At 45.6% G+C, this 22,770-nt stretch overlaps 1 protein-coding gene across 2 annotated transcripts in view; it reads left to right on the top strand.

Moving 5' to 3' along the window:
* The first annotated feature begins 1,099 nt into the window (after nucleotides 1-1,099).
* COL26A1 (collagen type XXVI alpha 1 chain) overlaps nucleotides 1,100-22,770 on the top strand; it is a 168,528-nt gene continuing 146,857 nt past the window's right edge. For both annotated transcript variants that reach the window (XM_053961317.1, XM_053961318.1), the window contains exon 1: nucleotides 1,100-1,251. In XM_053961317.1, the coding sequence (XP_053817292.1) occupies nucleotides 1,100-1,251 (152 nt within the window). The remainder of the gene's footprint in view (nucleotides 1,252-22,770) is intronic.

Consider the following 22,770-nt stretch of genomic DNA (forward strand, 5'->3'; position numbering starts at 1 on the left):
GAGAGAGAGCCTTGCTGCTGCCTTCCTTCTTGGGGTGTTACCGTTGTGAAACGCCCACATCCTTCTACAACTGCAAAAATGTTCCTCCTGCCTGGGGTTCACTGTGCAATTCTTCAAGCTCAGGGCCATCCTGGGTGATAAACTAAGGAGATCTGCAGGAAGTGGTGGCAAAGGGAGTGCTTTTGTGTGAATCATAGGCTCATGAAGGTTGGAAATGATCTCTAAGATCATTGAGTCCAACAGTCAACCTCACACTGTCATATTCAGCACAAACTCATGTCCCCATCTGAGTGATGCTAGAATGAGCAGGATTCACATGGTGAAAGCAGAAAGATCACTTTCTCACTGCTTACCATGTGAATGAAGTGTCTTAAAATTATCTATTTCCTATTTTGTCTGTGTAAGTTCTGCAGCAGAAGTTATCTGTGAACGTGGAAGCAGGCACCAGCTTTGGGGTATTTGGGCTGCACTGCTGAGCACTGAGTTCCCTTCGACCTGGCCCTCGGTTAACTGGGGAGACACATGGACTTCTGCTGTGTGTCGGTGATGCCCGGTTTGGGTGGGACTGGGTCTCCCCGGGCGCTCCCTGCCCGCGGGGTGCTGCCGGCTGTGCCCGGGGCAAGGCGCAGCGCCGCGGGTTCCGTGTCCTGCGGGAGCGCGGCTCGTCTGGCCCGGGGCCGCCGCCTGCCCCGACGGAACTCCTCCGCAGCGGGGTCTGCCGCGAGGCCTGGCAAGGGTTAACGCCGAAGCCCCACGCCCCCTTTGACGGAGTCGGGCCAACCTCGCCAAATTTGAAAAGGCATCCGGGGCTGAGTGTGCGCCCTGGGAGCATCGAGCCGCGCTGGCCCCGGACCCCCTGCGCGGGCAGCAGCGCAGCCACCGAGGCTCGGCTTGCCGAGGGTCGGGGCTTCCCTTTGGCAGCCGGGGCAGCCACCCCCTGTGCCCGGCACCCCTGCCCCGTGCTCCCCGCTCCCGGGGCTCCTCCGTGCCGCGGGATCCCGCCGTGACCCCGGCCGGGGGAGCACGGTGTGGCCCTGCGCCTGCCGTGCAGTGTAAGAGGGAAAAGGGGAGGCGGTAGGAAAACCCCGTTCTTGCAAAAATGCAGCTCGCTCTTTTCTTGTCCTGGTGCTGCTGCCTGCATGGATGCGCGCTGGGCACTGGCTTCCTCTATCAATTCCCAGCATCAACCCTGCAGCACAACTACCCAGAGCAGAGCTCCGGCTCGCCGGGCAGCGGCTTCGCCAGTCGCCGGTGAGTAAGACCGGGTCCGCCTCCGGGCGAGGAGGCTGCGCCTCGCCGGTGGCTCCGGGGGGCAAAAGGACACGGCAAAGCCGCGGGCAGCGGTCCCTCGGAGGGGCGTGCTGGGCTGCTGCCCCTCGGCGAGCCGGGCTGGGCTGCCCGCATCCTCTGTGGGGTGCGGGACGCTCCCTACCTGCCCGCAGCAGTGTCCGCCTCCTGGGGCAGGGAGCGGCTGGGGGATCGAGGAGCTGAGCTTGGGTAAATGACGCCCGCAAAGTCTCCCCCTGCCGCGCCCAGCCCGTCGGGGAGGGGAAGGGGCTTTGCCGGGCTGCGCGTCTCTGCGCAGTGCGCAGCCGGAGCAGGAAAGCCTCCTGAGCCGGGACACTGGGGATGCCGGCAGAGGGAACTGTTATAGCCCTCGGCTGCGAGGAGAAACTTGTTCAGCTCAACAAAGGAAAGCCCTTAATTACAGATCTTTCTTCAAGAGCTGCAACTTCCAAGTAGCTGTTTAAAACCAAACCTCCCACTCTTCTCTCCCCTCTCCCCAACCCAATTTCTTATAAACTTAATATAAATCAGGTTTGATTTACTGTATCTTACTGCTTCAGTAGAGCAAACAATTTAGGCTTCTCCCCCTCCCCTCTGTTTTCTCTGGGTATTTCTCTAGAGGTGAAACAGCTGTTGAGATGAATGAGCTGCACTGTATAAAGCAAGAGAGTGGCTTAACCTGATTCCAGTTGTTCTTGAATTTCACTTTTTTCTTTTTCTTTTTTTTTTTTTTTTTTTCTGTCATTCCCTTAAGTGGGGACTTGAGATTTAATATTCAGAGCTCGTCCATCCTGTCTCTACCTCTTTTCCTCCTCCCTTGCTAATACCTACTCTGCGTGAGTTGTGCTGCTGTGGAGGAGGGCTTCTGTTAGCACGGCTTACTTGGGCTGGGGACTGGGAAAGGCACGGACTCCGTGGATTTCCCTATCGGAGGTGCAGGGGCGGGCACCAGCCCTGTGCCTTGCACGGGGTTCGCATATGGTGCGGATTTCCCCCCGGGGGGAGGTGGCTTTGTCCGCTGCGCTGTCAGACGGGCCTGGGGCTGCAGGGGGTGTGATGTTAAACTACAGCAACTGTCAAAGGGTTTGAAACGGCAGAAAATTGTAGGAGAGTAATGGGATAAACCTATCCCAGCTGGATCTCTTCCAAGGTACCCCTTCCCAAAGCATGAGCTGCAATGAGAACCACATGTCATTTGTCTTACATATCTATTAGCCTGCAGATCTTTGTTCAGAGCTACCACGCTTACATGAGTGTGGACTCTGCTCACCAAAGACCTTCCCCAGTTCACACTCTTGCACAGCTTTCCCATGCCTCAATGGTTTGGATAGCTGATGCTTTGTCAGACTCTCCAAGTCTATAAAGTGTTGTGTAAAACCACATAAACCTGATTTAAACAATGATGTTGGGGAAAGCTGGTAGATTTTTTAGATTTATTTTTTATGTCCGGTGGAACTTTGCCCTGGGAGAATCTCCCATTCTAGTTTAACACAGAGGGGGAAGTAAAAAACTGAAGGGAGGAAAAAAATCACTAGTGGATGCTGTGAAAGAAAAATTCAAGTGCTCAGTCAAATATCACACGTTGAAGCAATTTTTGTATGTTTTAATTTCCCCTTGAGTGGTGAAGTTTTGTTGTTGGCAAATGTCTAACAGCTTCACTTTCTGGGAAAATCTGTGTGGGAAACCTTTCCCCAGCCACAGTGTTGGACTTTTGAGGGAAGTCTCCTGCTGGGTGCAGCTTCAGGTTGGGATGGCCGGACTTTTCTGGATTTAATATAGTCCATGATGGGAGTGAGGCTTTTTGCTCTGAGTTTGACATTGATCTATGTGGGTGCAAAGGCTTTTTTCAAGGACTGAATCAGACTGGTATAGATGGGTTTTTATGTTGTTCAGTGTCCCTTTTGCCATTGCAACAGGGGACCTTGGTAGCGCCTGAATTATGTGAAGCAACAGCAGCTCCATCACAATGAAACTTTCTGGCCTCTGCCCTGGAGAGGCTGTGGAGGAGACAAGATGGTGGGAAGGTGATTGCTATTAATGGCACTATATGGCCATTCTCACTTTCTCTTCTTCAACCTTCCCAGTGTGTGCTTTGTCCAGTGACTTCTGGCACTTTTCTGAGTCAAAAATAAGCAGGGACAGAGTCTTGAAAGTTCCTGCTGCAGCTCCAGGTGTTGGTACATTGCAGCACATACTGATGGGATGCTGTAGAGTTGACAGGTTTCCTTGATACAGGACACACCATGTTTCTGCAGTTGTCTTTTCCTGTCTTTGATCAACAAGTGTTTGGGAATCTGCTATCAATTTTCTAAAAATTAACTTGTCATAAGAATTGTATTTCTCCAGGGAGAGAAGCTTCTGGAGTCCTTTGTGTTGATACAGCCCTTGGTATTTAGGTTGCAGGCTGGCTCAGAGATGGGCTCCTGAGGCTCTGAGGACTGCTGACCATGTTTCCTGCCAGAAAAATAAGGCACTGAGCACTGTAAAAAAGCTAGGGGTGGTCATGAAGGGAAATTTGGAGGAAAAAATACAGTTATTCACATTCTTCAAAGTGAAACCATGGAATACTTGTTCTGGAGGAATGATGTGTTCTTTGATTCCTTTATTTATTTATTTAATAAATATTCTAGCTTCTGGTTGGCTTCAGTTGACAGGTCCTGGTTATTAGACCGAAGACACTTGCAGTCTATCTTTGCATGTGCTTGAATTGAACTTCTGATGTGCAAGTGCTACTGAAATCCAGGCAGCAGTGTCTGTTGGCATTGTGTAGACTGCAACAGCCTCACAATTTAGCTTGAAATTCCCATTCAGTGCATGCATTTTGAACTTGCTGCTGTGTTAAGGCGATGAATGGGAAGTAGGCCTTACTGGAAGCATAAGAATGGAGGGGCTGCCTGCCAAGGAGAAATCTTCCTCCAAGCTCTGAGAAGCTTTGCTAACTGAGTTAAGGGAAGCTTGTTCCCATGCTGGAAGTAGCTCAGTTGTCAAGGAATGCCTGCCTCTGTGTTAGTGTCTTTGGGGTTGGTGTTCTCCCAACTCCTCATTCTATTTTCCTGTACTTTATAATTAGTCATGCATTGAGTCCTTGTGAACTTAATTGTGGGAGTCAGAAACTTCTGGGAATAGTTGCAGGGCTTAGACTGGAAACCTCTTTGGATGAGAAGTGGAGCTGGCTGATAGAAAATCCCAAAACATGAACCCAAAAGCAATGTTGGATGGTAATATTTTCCACTGGGATCATTACAGTACCATCACAAAAGCCCTCTGGGGTGGATGCAAGTCTAGCTGTGGCAGTCAGGTCTTCAAAACATTCTTCAGCCGAAAAACTGGAAGAAGAATGTTAATGAACATTAGAACCATGATGTTACAAATAACAGGACTGTACAAATAGGTATTCTTATCCACATTCTACTGGTAATTGCACATTTGGTCACAGTAATTCCCAGTGATTCCTACAGCAGTGAAGTTTCTTGAGGATGGATATGGAGAGGAAAGTAATATCTGATAGCTGTAAGTGCAATATTTGGTTGCCAGAGGCTTTGACATGGAAGGCCAGGTGGCCTTTGGCCATTTCATGTTGTGACTCAGAGCACAGCCCAGGAGAGTGAGACCTGGGTTCCAGTTGCTCCTCTACCAATGATTTACTCCTTATCAGGGGGCAAATCACTTTGCCATGGATTCCATGGAATAGTTAAACAAGCTCTTTGAGCTGCTTTGATTTGGGAATGATACTTAAACAGACCTCAGCTTTCCAGTACTGCAGCTTGTCTTGCTTCCCTGAGAAACCCAAAGTGTTGGTGCTTGAAATATGTTGTCAATTATTCCTTGAGGCTACCAGTTTCCTAACAGGTCACTTGGATGTCAGGCTCTCAAGATCAAGATGTCTGTGTGGACCTCTTGTAGGTAGATGTGTTCTGTCCAAAATAACTGCCTGTGTTGTGCCTGGCCCTACAGCTACATCTGTGCTGGGCTGGAAATGACCCTCCCCAGCACAACTGCCCTGAAATGTAGCAACCTCCAGCCTCTTAGGTGAGGTTTTAGTTCTTTTAAGTAACTGTGAGTCTCTTTATGTGATAGAAGCCTGTTCTTAATATTAAAAGGTCATCTATGAATAAGTATCCCTATTTATGTAGTCTGTCAGAATGCTTTCAGAATGTGTATCTGGAGTTTTCCTGATGGATTTTTATTAATTCTCTCTTCACTAGAGACAGATGACTTGAACCTTATTTCAGCCTCAAATTCTGAACCTCTCGTGACTCTTAAGTGGGTGTGGAATATAAAACTATACATATTGGCCAAATGTGGTTCTCTCTCCTTTTAGTGACAGGATCTTGCTCTCTGAGTCATTCTCTCCATCACCTAATTGTCTGCTCATTGCCTGAGGTCCCTGGTTTGCTATGGACTGTGAGGATGTCAAGCAAACAAACTGGGATTTGTGTCACGCTGAGTCCTCTGCTCCAATTCCACTTTGAAGTGCCCGACCCAGGTAACCAAGAGGTCAGAAGGTCTTGAGCTCATCATCAGACCCTGGAACTGTCTGGTGTTTGTTCCCTGGACTCTGCAGCCATATGATCTTCATCTGACTTGTGAGGTTCAGGGCTGTACCTCTGCAATGCAATTAGCAGTGGAGCCAATGGTAGGCTAAGAGTCTGGTGACACTGGAATGGCTTTGAAATACCAGATGTGATTGTAGCTACTGCAGTAAATTGTATTCTGTAGGAAATCTACTGTCCTGCCTTTCCAGCTGCTTGTGTGAATAATTTCCCCTTAGGTAGGTTTCATTTACCAGCTCAAGGGGAAAAAACAAAGGGAGCAGAAAGGCAAAACAATGGGTGCCAGTGAACTTGTGGTCCCCTTGGATAAATTAACAAATGTTTATTTCAATAATCCTTAATTTTCAGTTTTCTCAAAGTTGAGCTTGTTAGGGTGCTAAAGTGCTGGTGGAAATAGGTCAGGTTAGAAATGTTACAGCTTTGCTTGGGGAGTGGTTCTGTGACACTGGGATCATAGAATATTTACTCACATCTTAGTTTTGTTGGGCTGTGTCTTGATAAAGGGGGGAAAATGAAGAATGGCTTTGAGATAACGATTAAGAATTAAAAGCATAGAGTGCTTTAGGTCATCTGGGTCAGAGTAATGGACCCTTTTCTGCATCAGACCTCCAGCATGTCTGGAAATTTTACTGATTTATAAAGCATAGATGCCTTTCCTGTAGGATAATACAAAAATTAATCCAATGGCATTTCTGAAATATACACAAAGCTCTCGACTCACTTTTAATTAGGCAGATCTAGACAGTGCTTAAATTTACTTCCACTGAGGCATAATGTTTATTTTTAATCTTTGAGCATACAGACAGCCTGTGCCAACTTAGATATCACAGGGATTCTGTTGAGGATAATAACTGGAAATTGGAAAAAAGGCAAATGCTACTGATTTGGTTACTGTCCTGTATTTTTCATCTTTTTATATAGTTGAATAATACTAAGTCTCTTGCTTAGTGTAAATATGCACAGTGTACCACTCATCTGAATTAGAGTGCTTAATACTGCAGAAACCAACAAGAGTAGGAAGTGTGATATTGTTCCTTGTTGGTTTTGTTCCTTGCCTCCTTTTTTTTTTTTTTGAGAAATGGTTGGTTGTTGGTGTGTAATTTATTACATGATTTAGGTGCTTTGGCTGCTTTTGACAAGTAATGTTTTCCTCCTCTTGGAATTGAACTAGAGTGAAGTGAAGAGTATGCTTGGGTGAAAGTATTGCCTGTAATGTTTAGGCCTCGCTGTTTGAAAATCGCTGAATCTTTTGGGGAGGACCAACAAATAGGAAGCTATTTCAGATTTCAGACTCCTTTTCCGCTTCTAAAGCTGGACAATCATATTTCTGGCAAAGAAAGAAGCCTCTTCTACCTGTCTAGAAATGGCTTTCACCCAGAGACCCACACAGTGGATGCCTCTGAGACAAAAGCTGAAGACAGCTTCACAATGTTTCATGTTTGGAACAGAGATACAGATCTCTTCATTCTCTTCTTCCATATCAATGTAGTTTATTTGGGAAAGAGAATCTGCCACTCAAAATCATAATAGCTGATTTTGAAACTGAGAAGAGACAGTATCTGTGAGATTCTCTTATTTAGGACTCTTCCCTTTACCTCTGTTTTTTTGTGTCTCCTGTCCATCCTCCCAGAGCTGAGTAAGGCTGTTCTTATCCAGCCACCTGCCTTTGTGCTGAGCAAACAGACCATCTGTCAAAACATTCAAGCTAAAGTGAGGTACCACTGCATAGAAGGGACCAATTCATGTCCAATATTGACATCAGGTTATGTAGTCAGATGTCTTTTTAATAAATTCCACTTTTTCTGCCCCTAGGAACTGGGTGGAAGTGATATTCTTTGCAGCATTTGTGCTGCATACAGCCATGTGTTTGCTCAGAGCATCTCAGAAATGCCAGTGCAGTGAAATCATGAGGCAGGGGAGTATTCCATGGATAAGGTTGTGTAACCAAGTCAGACTGAGTCTGTAGAGTTAAGAGCAGGTCCAGTTCTGTTTCTTCTGGATGTCCCCCTGCCTCTTCTGTGTGTGTATGTGCACTATGAAGAGGAGGTGTGTTTGTTGGACAAGACTCTTGATTCCTGATTTCCACTTTTTAATGGAATAAAACCACCAAGTATGTGGAAAGAGTGTGCCTTATGTAGTATAGGACAAGGTGTTTCATGAAAGATGCTTGTTTCATGCAGGGACAGTTTTGGGGGTGGACTGAGAGGAAGGAGGCACAGCAAATTCGGTTGCAGGACCTGAGTACTAAGGTTCTTGGTCTTCTGTGAGAAGAATGGGAACAGGATGCCCCTTACCCTGTGCATGTTGGATGTTAGAGCTGTTTAGGACTAACAAAAGGCAGCTGCATAGGTGCTAAATGAGCTAAATACTCCTTTTGCCCTGTTGGGATGACCTCGTGAGATGGAGCTGCTCAGTTGAGGCACTACACAAAAACTTCCCTTCTTGTTTTGTGCCTGGGGTCAATCAAATCTGCTTTTCCCCTACAGAACATTGCTTAGTTGTTCAGGAGCGTGGTGCTGGGAGCTCTCAGCTTGGTTGGAGCTGCTGCTCCTGGGGAAGGGCAGGGGCAGAGGGGCTGCTGGATGGATGACATAATGTCTCCACGCTGGGCTCCCGTTGGCCCGCGGTGGCGGTGCTTGCTGGGGTGTGGTAGCCCTGAACGGAAGGGCAGACGTTTCTTTTTTGCTGTGTGCTGCTTAGCCCTTATTAAACTCAGATGTTTCTAACCCCTTCCTCCGGGCTCTCATTATTGCTGTAAACACAGCAGAGCACAGGGAGCTTTTGCAAATCCTCGTTTGAGGCAGCAATGGGTGACAGCTCTCCCCACATGAATTTAACACTTCAACCCGAGGGAGATTCTGCCTGTGTTTTCCCTAAAGAAAAAGACTTTTTCATCTGATGCCACTTCTCCTGTGCCTGCCTCGGGTTGCTTGGCTTCCTGGCTTTCTTCTTGCCTGATTCTGTCTTGTGCTTCCCCAGAACCTGTCTGGTTTCTGCAACCCTGCCCAATGTTGGTTCTCTGGTTGCTTTTTTCATCACTGTGTCTTGTTAAATGTTGAGTTGTTTGCATTTTTAGTGGCAGTGAAAGCAATACCAGCTAAAATAAGGTTTCTGTTGCTGTGCTAGGATGAGTCAAAAAGGCTCTCCTAGAAGAAACACCTAGGTCTGCCTGTCAACAGGTCTGGATCTCAGCTGTACCTATTCCAGATTTACTGTGTGCCTCTGACAGAAAATTATGTTTCAGCTCTCTGTGGAGGGAGAAAGAGAGGAGAGACTGCCATGGTAACAGGATCTTAGATGCTTCCTACCTATGAACCACAGCTTCACCCAGCATGAGCTACTGCACCCCTGTGGGGGACCTTAGGAATCCTTGGTATCTCTGAATATAACCCACTGACTTTGAGGTAAATCCAGGCTATTTATAACCTCCTTGTATGCAGTTCTCCAAGGACTATATCCATTGCAAATCTACTTACGAGTCTCAAATATCTGTCCATTTAATATAATTCTACTTTGAGCTGAGAAATTCTTGGCCCATTTGCGGTATCAGAGCTGCTTTGTGCATAGCATTGGCTTAGTAAAAGCTGTGTTCCTGCAAGATCTCTGATGGTCTCTGTCAGATCATCTGTGTGACTTCTTGTGACATTTGTGTCTTGCTCTAGTCTTGTGTCGTCCCTTGTTGTAAACTGAGCTCTTGACAGAGAGCTAGACAGAACCAGGCTATGGCAGATGTTAGGAAGGTCATTGCCATTCTGATGCTGTGTTTAGTCACTGGCTGCTAAGTTTCCTTTTGGAAATTTAGGCTATCCTAAAACACTTGAAGATGAGCTACCTTGTTGCAAGATTCTCAGAATCTGGTCCCTCGAGTCTATGGCTTGAATTAAATTGCCCTTCAAAAGTTTTCTGGCATGTGGGGAGGTAGAGAGAGCTTTTCTCAATCGTCATTCTACATCTCCAAGAAAACACTGATTTAATTAGTGATCACTGCAGATTTGAGGTGAACTTTTAATGCGGCTTTTAATAAACTTAGAGCTAAAATGGCAGTGCCCCTGAGAACTGAGCTGTCAGCTTGTGTCTGTCACTGGCACCAGCAGTACAGGACAGAGAAAATCTGATATGCTTAAGCTTCAGTATTTCAACATGGCAAACCCTGCTAACCTAAACACTGAGGGGGGAACTGCATTCTTTGCTATGCCTAATCTCTGTATTTTGTTAAACATGCATTCCTGCCAGAACTTTATTGGACAGAACAATAGTGACCAGCTGGGCAAGTGACCCTGGCTTTTCTGGTCGGCAGAGGAATTCAGCATCTGAGAAGTTCAGATTCTCATGTGCAGCTTAAAGTGATCTGGATTTAGTTGCTTTTAATTATTAGCTAGCTGATTCATAAGGCTTTGTTTTCCACCCTCTTTCCCAAGACAAAGTCTGTTTCCTTAAATGCTCAATATATATTCTATAGAGCAGCATAGTCTGGGAACTGAGACTTGCAAGTTCTCTCTCTCTTTTCTTTCCCCTAAATAAAATGGGAATAGTAATACTTCCCTTCATGTAAAGGAAGGCTCTGGGGAGTATTTCACAAGGGTGTGGTTATATCTTAGAGGGAAAGCTACAAAATCCAAAGTACTGTATATGAATTTATGCCGAAGTTTATAATAAATCTATGAATGATAATACTTGGCTCTTGTATAAACTTCCACTCTTACAGAATAGAGGTCATTGTGCTCCCTGTTTACTGCACCTCTCTGAGTCTGAATGACTGAAATTGGTCTTTGGGAGTAAATCTTTGCCTGAGCTCTGCAGAGAAGGATTAGTTTGAGGGGAATGCTGAGGGGTGGGAGAGGGAGGTGCTGAGCAGGGCAGGCTGGACTGACCAGTAGCAGAGGGCTGGGTGATGGCACAGGCTGAGGGGCTTTCCTGTCCCCAGGGTGGATTTTGGGAGCCTGCCTGTGGGACATACCTTTACAAGCAGCACTGCTTTGTGCTCAGGGCACAAATGCCTGTGGCCACGGGTGTGACCCAAGAGCACCAGCCAGGAGCAAAGGCAGCTCTGGGCTGTGATGCTGCAAACTTCCCCTGTTCCCATCTGAAGTACAGCAGAGAGCAAAAAGGCAAATTGGCTTTGTAGGATGTTACAGTGCTTGGCTTAATGCTGCTGTAAATCAGAATAACCTGCAGCAAAAGCTACAGCCTCCCTGCAGTGTATTTCAGGATACAGCACCGAGCCAAAGGGTTTAAACTATCACACAGTAAAATGCTGTCTCTGGGGCAGCTGTTACTGGAAGTCACTAATGTATATCACAAATGATACAAAAATTTTGGATTACAGAGTGGTAGGAATTCTTAGGCTGTCGGCCTGTGGATAAGCTTTGAATGAGAGTGCATTGCAAGCAGAAATAATAGGATCTCATATTGCCAAGCACTAGAAAAATACTTGAGGCCCGATACTGTAATTAAAAGTCTGCTAAAACCTTTGCAAGACCTCTGCAACCGAACCCATTGGAAATTTATTTCAAGAACCGCAGCAACATACTCATTTTCTTGGGTAATATCCTTTGAAACAATCAGGCTCTCTAATTATGTCTGTCAGGCCTTGCCAAGTGGTTCTTGGCGTCTGAACTAGAAGGTTTTCAAAGTAGCTTCTGCAATTGACTGTGGAATTTTGCTGAAGGTAAACTTTCAGCTCCCAGGTACCTTTGGAGAAGTTGTTGCATAACTTTTAGGAAGGTTAGGGTGAAGCTGTGTATCTGTACAATGGCTGGGAAGAAAGAGGAAAAAAGTGGGAATGTGGAAATTATAGGAATCATCACAGTTTGTCTCTTGAATAGAATGCAGTTAGAAACTGGGTTGATTTGTGTTGGGCATTTCAGCTGGTGTCCTGGCTGAGCCTGGGAGTCATCTTGTGCTGCCTGTGTCTGGGTGATGGATTGGATCTCAGCATCCCTGTGGAAGCAAGGTTGGCTTTGCAGGGCACACTTCATATGTGGGGGTGGTTTGGGTTTTTTTTTTTTTTTGTTGTTGTTTTGTTGGATTTTTTTTAACCAAAAAAAACCCACCACCACAAAGACCAACACCAAAGCCCACACAAGCATTTGACTGGAATCACACACTTCACATGGGCTTGTGGCTCAAGTGTTGCCAGTAACAGCTGGATAGGTGAGCAGGCTGTTCCCATGGACATACCTCCAGCAAGGGGAACCAGTTCAAGAGCAGTTCTGTCACTCTGTGCTCTGAGGTTCTACCAACCTTTTTGATTTGTGAATGAGAGTGGTTTCTAGTGAAACTCAAAGCACTTTTTTTCTGCTGTGATGTGAGTCTGTCCCAGACATTTAATGTGATGTTCAGCACTGCAGTGTTCATATATCCTTCTATACCTCCTTAAAAATGGCTCAAGCAAATGCTGTGGCAATGGCAGCTGCTGGCTTTGCTTCCAGGGTGGCTCAATCTGGCACTATCCTTTGCTGAGACTATGCATGGAAAAATTTCTCCAAACTGCAGTGAAAGGTGTACAGGAAAACTCTCATGTATGTTTGTATGAGGGAGGAAAAACCACAAACAAGTTTGAGCTGCTGTGTGTGAAGGATGTTTGTGTACATACTTAGTGCAATAATAAACAGAGATTGTTGCTGTGTGTCACTCACAGGTTTGCTGGTTTGCCCTCAGCCAGTAAAACAACATTAAGATGTTCCCAAATGATGTAAAAGGTACCAGAAATGTAGAATAAATGTCACCCATTGATAAAATTCAGGTCATAACTTCTTGTTTTAATCAAACTTTTATCATGCATGCTATTTGTGTCACTCTTCATTCTCTGATGGAAGAAATGTATGTAAATAGGTGAAGAGGAAAAAAAGTTAATCTCTCTTTAATGGTTTTGCCTTGAATTTGCCCCAAGCTTTTGTCAGCACTGTGTGTTTAATGTATTTAGTGTCAGCCACTCCTCTGCACACATAGACTGAGGCCTCCTCACCAGTAACTCCAGGCATTCCCATTCCCAGCAGAAGGATGAGGGATGCCTGTGAAACATTTGCTTTAGGAGTTTGGTTCACTTGTGGGCATCAGTTTGCATTTTCACCGATTTGTGGTTAAAATGTTTTATGTTGTGGAGTTTTGCACTTTGCCATGGTGGAGCAATTAGGTTGCCCTGTCCTTTTGCATTGGCAGGCAACTTTTACCTTAAACCATCACCAAAGAAACCCTGCAAACCCCCATCTAGTGGAGTTTGCTGTACAATTCTGCACAGAAGTGGGCAGGAATTTTTCTGACCAAATGCCTGTATCTCTCCTTCAGACCTCCTGCTGTCCCCTCTCTTGCTCAGTGCTGCTTTCTCCCCATCCGGTTTCCCACGTGTCTCCTTGGGAATGTTTCAAGGCAGTGTTATCATTCCTAAGGAATCTACTGTGCATGCACAGGCTGTGGAGGGTTTTTTTGTCAGCTGTTATTACTTGGCCAAATCAAACCCATTTTCCACCTGGATACTGAAATGCAGATCTCCTCCCTTCCAAACAGAGTCTTCCAAAGCACTGAGGCTCTAAAGCAGTTTCGTAGATTGCTCAAGAATTTTTAATAATAGAGAAAGGTGTTAGTGTTTCTGTTCACAACAGAAAGGCTTTCTTTTTTTTAAGCTCTTTTTATTTCTAATGAACAAACTGGGTTGCAGCAAGGTTTAAAAGGAGAATAATTGTTCTTGGCTAGAAATGAGGTATGGTGACTGCTTCCAGATCCAGTGAAAGCTTAGGAAGCTGTGTTAAAAGCAGAACAAACCTTTTACACTGAAAATAGGTAAAGCACTTAGTTTCTTGCTGTCTCTTTACATTCTGTCTGTAGACAGATATCAAAGTGCAGAGGGTTCTGTATGATTAAAACACACCATCTGCTGAAGAATGAGTTTAGAACTTGGTGAGGCAGCACTGGGTGCTCACTAGCAGGGGTTTGGGACTTCTGTGTGCAAAGAGCTGAGCTACAGCAAACATGTGGGGTTATTTTTTATGGCATTGGACGGGTGCAGTCAGGAGAGGGTAAGAGTGGGAGTCTGGAGGGAAGTGAAAAGGAGGCTGCTGGTACAGCAGATTGTTGTGCCTGGAACTGCCTCATCCAAGCCATGCTATAGTTGCAGGGAGGTTTCAATGAGGCCTCTCTTTAGTGCAGAGGAGGCTCTTTGGAAGAGCTGTTCATTGGCAACCAGGAGGTGTTTTAGAGCAATTCACTTCAGTTACATGGGCACTGGGAAGGACTGGCTTGAGAGAGAGGCAAGGAAGAGAAAGATGTGATAAACTAACACCCGTGGATGTGAACATGTGTTTGTAAAGGCTATTGCTAGTTTGCTATGCTAATGGTGGTTTAAAGAGTTTTAGTCTATGCAAGTTGGAATTTATTAAGCTTAAAGCTATTGATACATCCTCCTGCCTTAGCTCAGCTTCTGATCTTGCTCTCAATATGCCCTTGGATCAAAACTAGCTGTTGGAAAGGGCAAACTCAGCTCTCTGATGACAGGACAGACCTCAGTTCTGATGTTCCTACTTCCCTACACATGAAACTCCCATGGGTGTGACTGGAACAATAGGATTATTTTCCAAATTATTTTTTATTGTAGTAACGCCCAGGACAGCCTTGTGCCAGACATGGCAGACATGGAATAAAAAGTTTTCAATTTAAATAGCAAATTAACACACAGGCTTTGGGGCTTGTTTTTCAGGCTGATTAACACTTTGAATACCCAGGCAGAAAGGTTTTCCAAGGCTTTGTTTTCACTGAACTGGGTCTTATATGGCTCATCTTAGGAATATTTGAGCTGGGCTGGGGGTAACAGCCTGATTTATCTATTACACACAGCACAGACTGGTGTTCAGATGACCTGGCACATTGGTAGAGCAGCTACTGGAGAAAAGTGCTTTGCTCTTGAGGTGCTGATGTGTTTGTGGGGTACAGCTGTCCCCAAAAGAATCTTCCTGGAGCACCAGCAGGAGTCTTGTCCCAGGCCTGGTGAAAATGCTGGCTCACAGGTACCTGAGCTTCAGCTGCCTCACTGAACACAAGTGGCTAATCTGAGACATCTAAAAGGAAGAAGAGGAATTGTTGCTCTCGAAGCAAAATAAGGAGATGGATTTGTCTAGACTTGCCTATTGTTTCTAATCACCTCCTCCAGCACAAAAAACATTAGAAAACTGTAGGGTTTTTTTTGCACCTGAGGAAAGACTGTTTCCTTGGTGGTTTCAGTGGGGTTGTTGTCACGTCTGGCTCTTTGGCAGCCACCTGAACCAGGAGTGCTGTGCAGTACAGCTGAGCCTGCACACCTGCTGCAGCTTCACTCTGGAAGAGATGCCTTTGGCTCTTGAAATCCTGTTCCCAACAGGGATGGGCAACCACATGGTAGGTCACTACTTAGAGATGTCTGCTGTATGGTCCCTTGTACGCCAGAGCCCACAAATTCCTTTACAAGCTGCTGACCAAATTGAAGACCTAGACTGAAAAAATTGTAATGTGCCACAGGAAAAGAGAAATGAGCAGATGGAAGAGGTGCTGCTAGAAGAGTTGTGGGTTCAGTTTACCTCACACAGCTGTTTGTGCAGGTATTTCCAGTTGTATCCTAAGACCTGTGAATCTGAAGCTAAAACTTTAGTCTGGTTTCTGATACCTTTTGGGGCTGACTGCTCTGAAACTGACTGAGTTGAAAACATAAGGAAAACACATCTGTATTACCTTAAAGAGAAATCAATGTGCTGTCTGTGGGATCTCTTTCAATACATATTTTTTTTCTTTCTAGCTATCAAAAGGATGGACCTGTCTCCAGTGGCAGCAGGTGTGAACAGTCCCAACTGTTCAGCTCCAGGAAAACCCCAAAACATGCATGTTACATGAGCAGATTAACATCATGCAATAGTAGGAAGCTTGATCGTCCCATCTTAATTTTTTTTTTATACACTCGACACTGTCCTTTTGACATTGCCTTTTGTTCTTGGTGTAGTTTGTGGTTTTTGGTGCCAGTATAATGTTAATGAAAAACACTGCTTCATTTAGGCCAAGTGCCTGTGTTCCTGTCATGCATGTGGCATTCATTGCTGCTGGTAAGTGCTGGGAGTTTGGCACCAGAGGGCTGAATGGGAGGCACAAAGATGCTCTGTTGTCTGTACAGAGCTCTATAAGCAAAAAACCAAAACAAATTTGGGAGCAGGCCCTGTCCATTCCCTGCAGATTGGCTGGTGATGCAGATACAGGCTCTGTAGGGCAAAGGGTGGGATTTAAGGAGATGCTGAAACCAGCAGGAGCCTGATTTGTCCCTTTTGGAGGACTGAATTATGCAAAGTGTTTTGTTACGAGGGGAATTAAAGACAACCATGAGCACTGCCTTTGTGGATGGTGGAGGAGCAGCTGTAGCCACAACAGGAGCAGTAGTAAAGCACAGGATGCTCTGAGAGGGTCAGTGACTCCTTACACTGCTTTTCTTAATGCTTTATTCTCTGCGAAGGTTTTGAGGACAAGCAGGTGTGTGTCAGTGCCCCATTCTTCTACTTAAAATTTGCACTCTACTTCCTGCTAAATCAAATTTAGAGTTTAAATCTGAATGATTTTTTCTAAACTCAGATGTACTGACTTTTATCAAAGTTAGTCTGGTGCTATTAATGAGGATGAGGGTCACTGTCCCACTGTCCTCAGCTTAACCAGTTCTAGATCAGACCCTCAGAGGACACAGACAAGTACCAAATGTAGACTTTGACCACAGGGATCTGTTTCAGACAAATAGTCAATGTGCCAAATCCCAGCTCTCTACTTTCAATCAAGGTCTTAAGGATTTTTTTTTTCCTGTAATCCCACCCCTCTTTTCAAGGTCAGGCTTTTTAGGAATGAACAAACCAGTTCTATGGATGTATTCACAGTATGGAGGTGTTAGACCTATCTACAACCACGTTATCCAGCTGTGCAAAAATGTTTAGACACTGGTTCTTCTTTTGAAAGGCTCTGAATCAAGCAGCTTTTAATGTTGCAAAAATGACATACTTGGTTGTAATTGTGCATGATTTCCACGCTGCATGGATATCAAATGCCAAATTCCATCAAGTCAGTCTAATTTAACAAAGACAGATTCCTTGGATATTTTTGTACATTTCCTCTTTCCTCCCTCTGTGAACACTGGAAACTACTGTCTTCTCATTGATTGTGATAAGCTCATGGGAGGGAGCAGCAAAACATTGCAGTGTGTAAAAGAATGTCTGTAAAAGCAAAGAACTTCAAAGGGGTGAAGTCCCCTTTTCTTTCTGAGCGCTCAGTCATGGACTAACTTCTTTCATTTCACTGCTGAAGGTAATTATGGTTCAGGTCAACCATATTTATGGTTTGATTCAGTTGGAAGGTGTCACTGGCAAACTAAGAGGAGATGGGTACTAGGTATTAATCAGACTTTATGCTGGAGGAATATTCCTTGTGCCCTCTGCCCTCACACACACACAAACAGGTACTTAGGCTCAGAGGGACATGTTTTGAATGCGATCACTTTGTTTCTGATGCCTGCCTGATCAACACTTAAATCTTCATCTCCCTCTGTTCTATCCTTCATTAATATCAGTGCTGATGCTCTGCAAGTGGATCAAGGGTGTGTAACAGGTGAGTGTCTTATCTTCAGAGCCACTCCTGCAGTAGCTGCAGCAGCTGGCAGGTGCCCAGCGAAGGAGTTTGAAAGTTAGAAGAGAAGAGGAATCTTCTCATGGCTAAAGGAGCTGAATGTGGCTCTGGGGAGCTGGATCCCCTCCCTGTCTCTGAAGAAGAGTTGCTTCTAGGTGTTTAATAATTCCAATAGGGAGAGGTTTTCCCTTTGCCCCTGTAACTTCAGTGGCTGCAGGAGGATAAGGTAAAATCTTGTGCAGTTTCCTATGGATTGAAGAAAGCTCAGCCCTCAAGGTAGTGCTTTTTGGAGGGTCATCCCTGCATAAAACAAAGCAAGGAAAGCACAGTTAAATGTGCTTGGCTGCAGAACTTGCTGAGCACTGAAGCTGTTGTGCAGACTGAACTGTGTTTTCCTCCTCAGGTAAAGATTCCTCTAGGACTAAACTCCCTCCAGCAGGCTCTGATAATACACTTTGTGTGGGAAAACCCAAGGCTGTGAATATTTGAAGTGCACTAAGCACAGAACATATTTCCCCCTGGGAAAGGGTTATGCTGTTGGGAGGTTCCTAGATAAATTGTCCCATCTTACTCTGCTAGCCAGAACTTATTTTTATGGCCACTTTGTTCAGACTCTTATTGTGGGGGTGGAGTGGTGGTGTGTGCAGAGAGATTGGAGTTCCTTCCAATCTTTGTCTGACCAACAGAGCGGAGTGGGAGACCTGGAACTTGTCTTATTCTTGTTCGTGCCTCTGGCTCTCTGCAGCTTCAAATGGCTGCTGCTGTCTGGCTTCAGAAACACCAGCACCCTTCCAGTTTTATTCCTTTCCCAAAATGAATGGGCTGTTACAGAGATTTTTCTCCCTTTTTTGCAGGAGTCAGGGTAACCTCTATTAGTGACTATGAAGTGCTCAGTGGGAGTAAGGCATGCGTAAAACATCAATATTGACAACAAGATTACTGTGGCTTGTTGTGGCTTCTGATTGCAGGCCTCTTAAAACTTTGTAATGGAGGAGCAGAATCTGCTTTGAACTGAACCCTGCCATGATAAGCTTGTGTACAGCCAGCCCCTCACCCCTGCCAGGTGGCCTTAGCAAAGGTCCATCTCTCTACAGGCAAACCTGAATCAATCCATCAGTGCTGAACATTCCAATATTGTGGAGACTGCTGGTTACAATTGAATTCTGTAGCTGGACAACGAGCTGGATGACAGCCTTGATCCTAAAACCTAGTTACCTGGGGAGAGCATGAATACTGCCAAGAGCAGGAGAAACTTAAGCCCAACTTGGCTTTTATTTGAGCTTTCCAGTAACATGTGATGGGATAGTTTCCTCTTTAGCCAGGTCACAGCAGTAAAGAGTAACCTGGTCACAGCCAACTGAATTAGCTGGTAAACTTGATCCTGATGAGAGTCAAAGCACATTCAGGGAGGTGTGTATTTGTGAATAAGAAAGAAATAATGTTGTTTCATAGAAGTGGATGGTTCAGGAAGAGATGCCCTAGAGAGCCTGGTAGCCTTTGAATCTGGATTTCTTGGTGTGTAGAGGGCATCTTCTGCTCCTGGCCTCAAGGGAATATATAAATAACTAACCCCTCCTAATGCTGGGCTCCAGCACACAGTGTATGGATTGCTGTTCTGGCAGAGCAAATGGGATGCTGTACTATTGACACAGAGAAAAGGGCACAGTTTGCTTTCATTGAGTCAGAACAGCAACTTTTTCCCAGTGAAAGTCAGTGACCTTCTGATTTTATTGAAATTCCTCAGTAGGATTGCAGGGAAATTGATAGCTCCAGTGAAAAATGTTATGAGGAAACTTGGGGAAATCTACCTAGCTATCAAAACACTCCTACTGTTTTCTGTGCCCTAAATGTTGATCTCTGCTAAGTATAACACACAGTGTGTTATCCTTATGGAAACAAAAAGATAATTCAGTGCAGTTGTTTACACAGGACAAAGCTTTAGGGCAAATCACAAGCATCAGAAATGCCAACCTTCCTGAGAGACTTCTGTGATATTTATTGAGAGTGGGGAGGGTCAGTTTGTGCCCAAACACATGGAACAGGTGCTGATGAAACTATCCTGCATATTAAGTGTTCTCCCACTCCCAGAAAGAATTCTCTTCCTTCTGGCTTGTCCAGTTAACTCTCTACCAAACCCATACCAGATCTCCATTTTACTCAGCTCTACAAATGTCTTTGTGCACAGCCCAGCTGGGAGGATTGCTTCTGCTGGAAGCAGTTCTGAGCTGGTGGGAGCGTGGTGTGCTCGGCGACCATGGATTTCAGGAGCTGGAGCTGTGTCCTTCAGTCCAGTGACAGCATCAGCCCACAGCTCCTGTGGGGGAGGTGGTGCCTGCTGTAGGTCTGTCCCTAGCAGGGCAGGCAGCCCTGGGTTTGTGTGGTGCTGAACTGTCACCCCTGTGAAAGAGGTGATTAGGCAGGAATGCAGGCACTCTCATTCCTGAGCTGCACAATCCCGATTCACCGGCCCTTGCTGGGTTTGATCAGTTCAGCCCAGTGGTTCTGACACTGCTCACTTTGTGACCCCTTCTCCAGTGAAATGGAGCCAGCTAACTGCCAGGTGGCTTTTCTCTTGTGAACCACCTGGAATGTCCTCCAGGGACTCCCAGGACACAGAGAAGCTTGGAAAAAGTGAGCAATTCGGACTAGGAAAGAAGCAAACACTGCTTTTGGGGATGGCTCTGTGTGTTGTGGTGTGACTGTTCCTAAGCATTCATGGGGGATGGATGGATGGATGGATGGATGGATGGATGGATGGATGGATGGATGAAGAGGTCCATTATGCACCCTATGGGCCTAGGGGACACTGTACAAATCCCAGTGGTGAGAAGGGAGGGAAGATGAAGTTTCCTGTCAGTGTCTTCCCATCCATGAAATGATTACTCTAACTATGCTATCCAGGAATTAAGCTTTGATATGTGAGTGTGTGGCTCTTCTGGAACCTACAGTATTTTAGCTGGGTTGTATTTTACCTTACACTTCTCCACCCTCTGCAGTCCCTTTTCTCTCTTACTGTTGGATGCCAGGCTGTAAAAACATCCACAATCTCCAAGGGTGAACTGTGAGTCCAAATAAGCTTCTGCTGAGGGGTGCAGGTCTGGTGTCTGCCTATGGAAGCAAACTGCACCTCCAGCTTTCTGAGTAAGCCTGGATGCCCTGTGAGATCCTCTCAGGCTGTTTCCCATGTGCTCTGGAAGGTGAGGATTTCTTGTGTCCTCCAGTGTCCAGGTGCCTGAAGCCATCACTGCTTTTGCTGAGTCAGCAAAGAGCAGGCACCTCTCACATCTGCTGAGGGAGGGGTCTGTTCAAGCTCCAATCAGGAGTTTGCAGACTATCTCCAAATGGAATCAAACTATTGATTTTGTTGTTCCATTTAGCCTGAAGGGTCCACAGTAACATCCTGAACCTACACAGTGAATGTGATTTGGTATCTGCTGGCATCAACACCCCTATTCCCTCTGGAAAAACACGTTGTCAGCTGTGATCAAGACGTGAGATTTGGGTCTGTAGCCCCAGAAGGAAACTGTCTAAATCAGCAGCTTGCAGGCCATGATCTGCAGATCCTCTGTTGTCTGTGAAAGTCTTCCAAGAATTAAATAGGGTGTGAGAGGAGGGGGTGTTTCTTTGGAAACAGCTGGAGGAAATGGACCAAGTGAAACTCCTCTCTCTGAGCAAGGACCAGTATGCTGCAGAACATCACCCTAAATATGCTGGTGATGAGCATGCATGAGATCCTAAAGGAGCTGCTGTTTGGATCATTTTGTTTGCTTGGTTGGAGTATTCTTTTTGAATAAGCAGCAATATATTCTCTGCCATCCTGGATGCATGCCAGTAAAAGTCCTAAACCTTCCTTCCTAGCATCTGTGTATAATATAAAGGGTCATTTATAATCTCTGTAAGCCATGATGGGGCCTTTCGTCACGTTGTCTGAAGCCTGCTTGCATTCTGGAGGCTGTTCTTGCTGACTTTTGGCTTGCAAAGAGAAGTCTTGAGATGGTTTTGTCTGTCTGTCTTTCTGTTGTAATCACTGTGCTATTTTATCTGCAGTGAGTTCCAAGCTGGATGTCCTAATGCATCCTGTGTTCCTGTTTTTGTCTCACCTGCCTGTGTGCCACAGTAAAAACCCCTAAAAGTTGTATTTGTAGGAAAATTATGCTATTTATGGGAAGCCAAGAGTGTGATGTACCTTTCACTCCTGGCTGTGAGTACCTTTGTAACCAAACCCTCTCTTCTGTTGGTAAGGAGAGAAGTTGGAGAAATCTGTGTCACATTTGATTAGGTGAGTATCTTTGCGGTCTACCCCCTTATTTTTATGCCCACACCGGTGCTTCTGCTTTAGAGATGAGGTGATAAGTGTGGTACTTTATCACTGTCACTGCTCTCTCTGTGCTCCTGCTCAGGAAGGTGAAAAGTTATCCCTGGATTTGAGTGAAGGATCTGTTACCCTGCCATGAGCTGCCAGTCGAGTTCAGCCTGGCAAACCCAGGTGATGGCTTCAGGCAAGGAAGGCAATGCATGGAGAGCCTCGGGGAGCCTCTCACTTCCTGTAGTGATTGATGAGGAACCACTGAGGCAGCTCAGAGTGAAAAGGAGACTCGGAGTCTATCACTCTACAGCTCCTGAAAGGTGGCTGTGCTCAGGTGGGGTTGGGCTCTTTCTCCAGGAACTGACAGAACCAGAGGACACAGTCTCAAGCTGCACCAAGGGAAATAGAGGTTGGATATTGGGAAAAAGTTTTTCACAGAAAGAGTGATAAAGTTCTGGAATGGCTGCCCGGGGAGGTGGTGGAGTCACCATCCCTGGGTGTGTTTAACAAAGCCTGGATGTGGCACTGGGTGCCAGGGTTTAGTTGAGGTGTTGGGGCTGGGTTGGACTCGATGATCTTGAAGGTCTCTTCCAACCCAGTCATTCTCTGAATTCTGTGAATGCAGGCCTGTGATTTTCCCAACCCATCTCATTCTCACTCTTTCTCCTGGCTGCTTTTCCTTCTGTGCTCAAGTGGCTGTTCCCATGGCATGAGGAGATATTACCCCTGTTTGGACAAACCCTATGACTAAGGCTTGGAGAGACCAAATGGCAGATTGCACCAAGTGTACAAGTGAAATGTAAAAGAAAACTTTGAATTATCACATTTTCAGCCTTTAGCTCCTGTTGTTTCTCCTGGTCCTGCTCCCTAAACTTTGTATGGAAATTCTGTTGAGCCTGTTAAAGGTCTTCATGTGATCTGAACCTTCATTAACTTTATCTTTCCCCCCTTGTTTTGATGCTGCAGATGTCAGTAGAGACATCTGAGTACCCCGGTGCCTGATCTTTATTT

Source organism: Vidua chalybeata, chromosome 20, assembly GCF_026979565.1.
Source record: "Vidua chalybeata isolate OUT-0048 chromosome 20, bVidCha1 merged haplotype, whole genome shotgun sequence".
NCBI classification, from domain to species: Eukaryota; Metazoa; Chordata; class Aves; order Passeriformes; family Viduidae; genus Vidua; species Vidua chalybeata.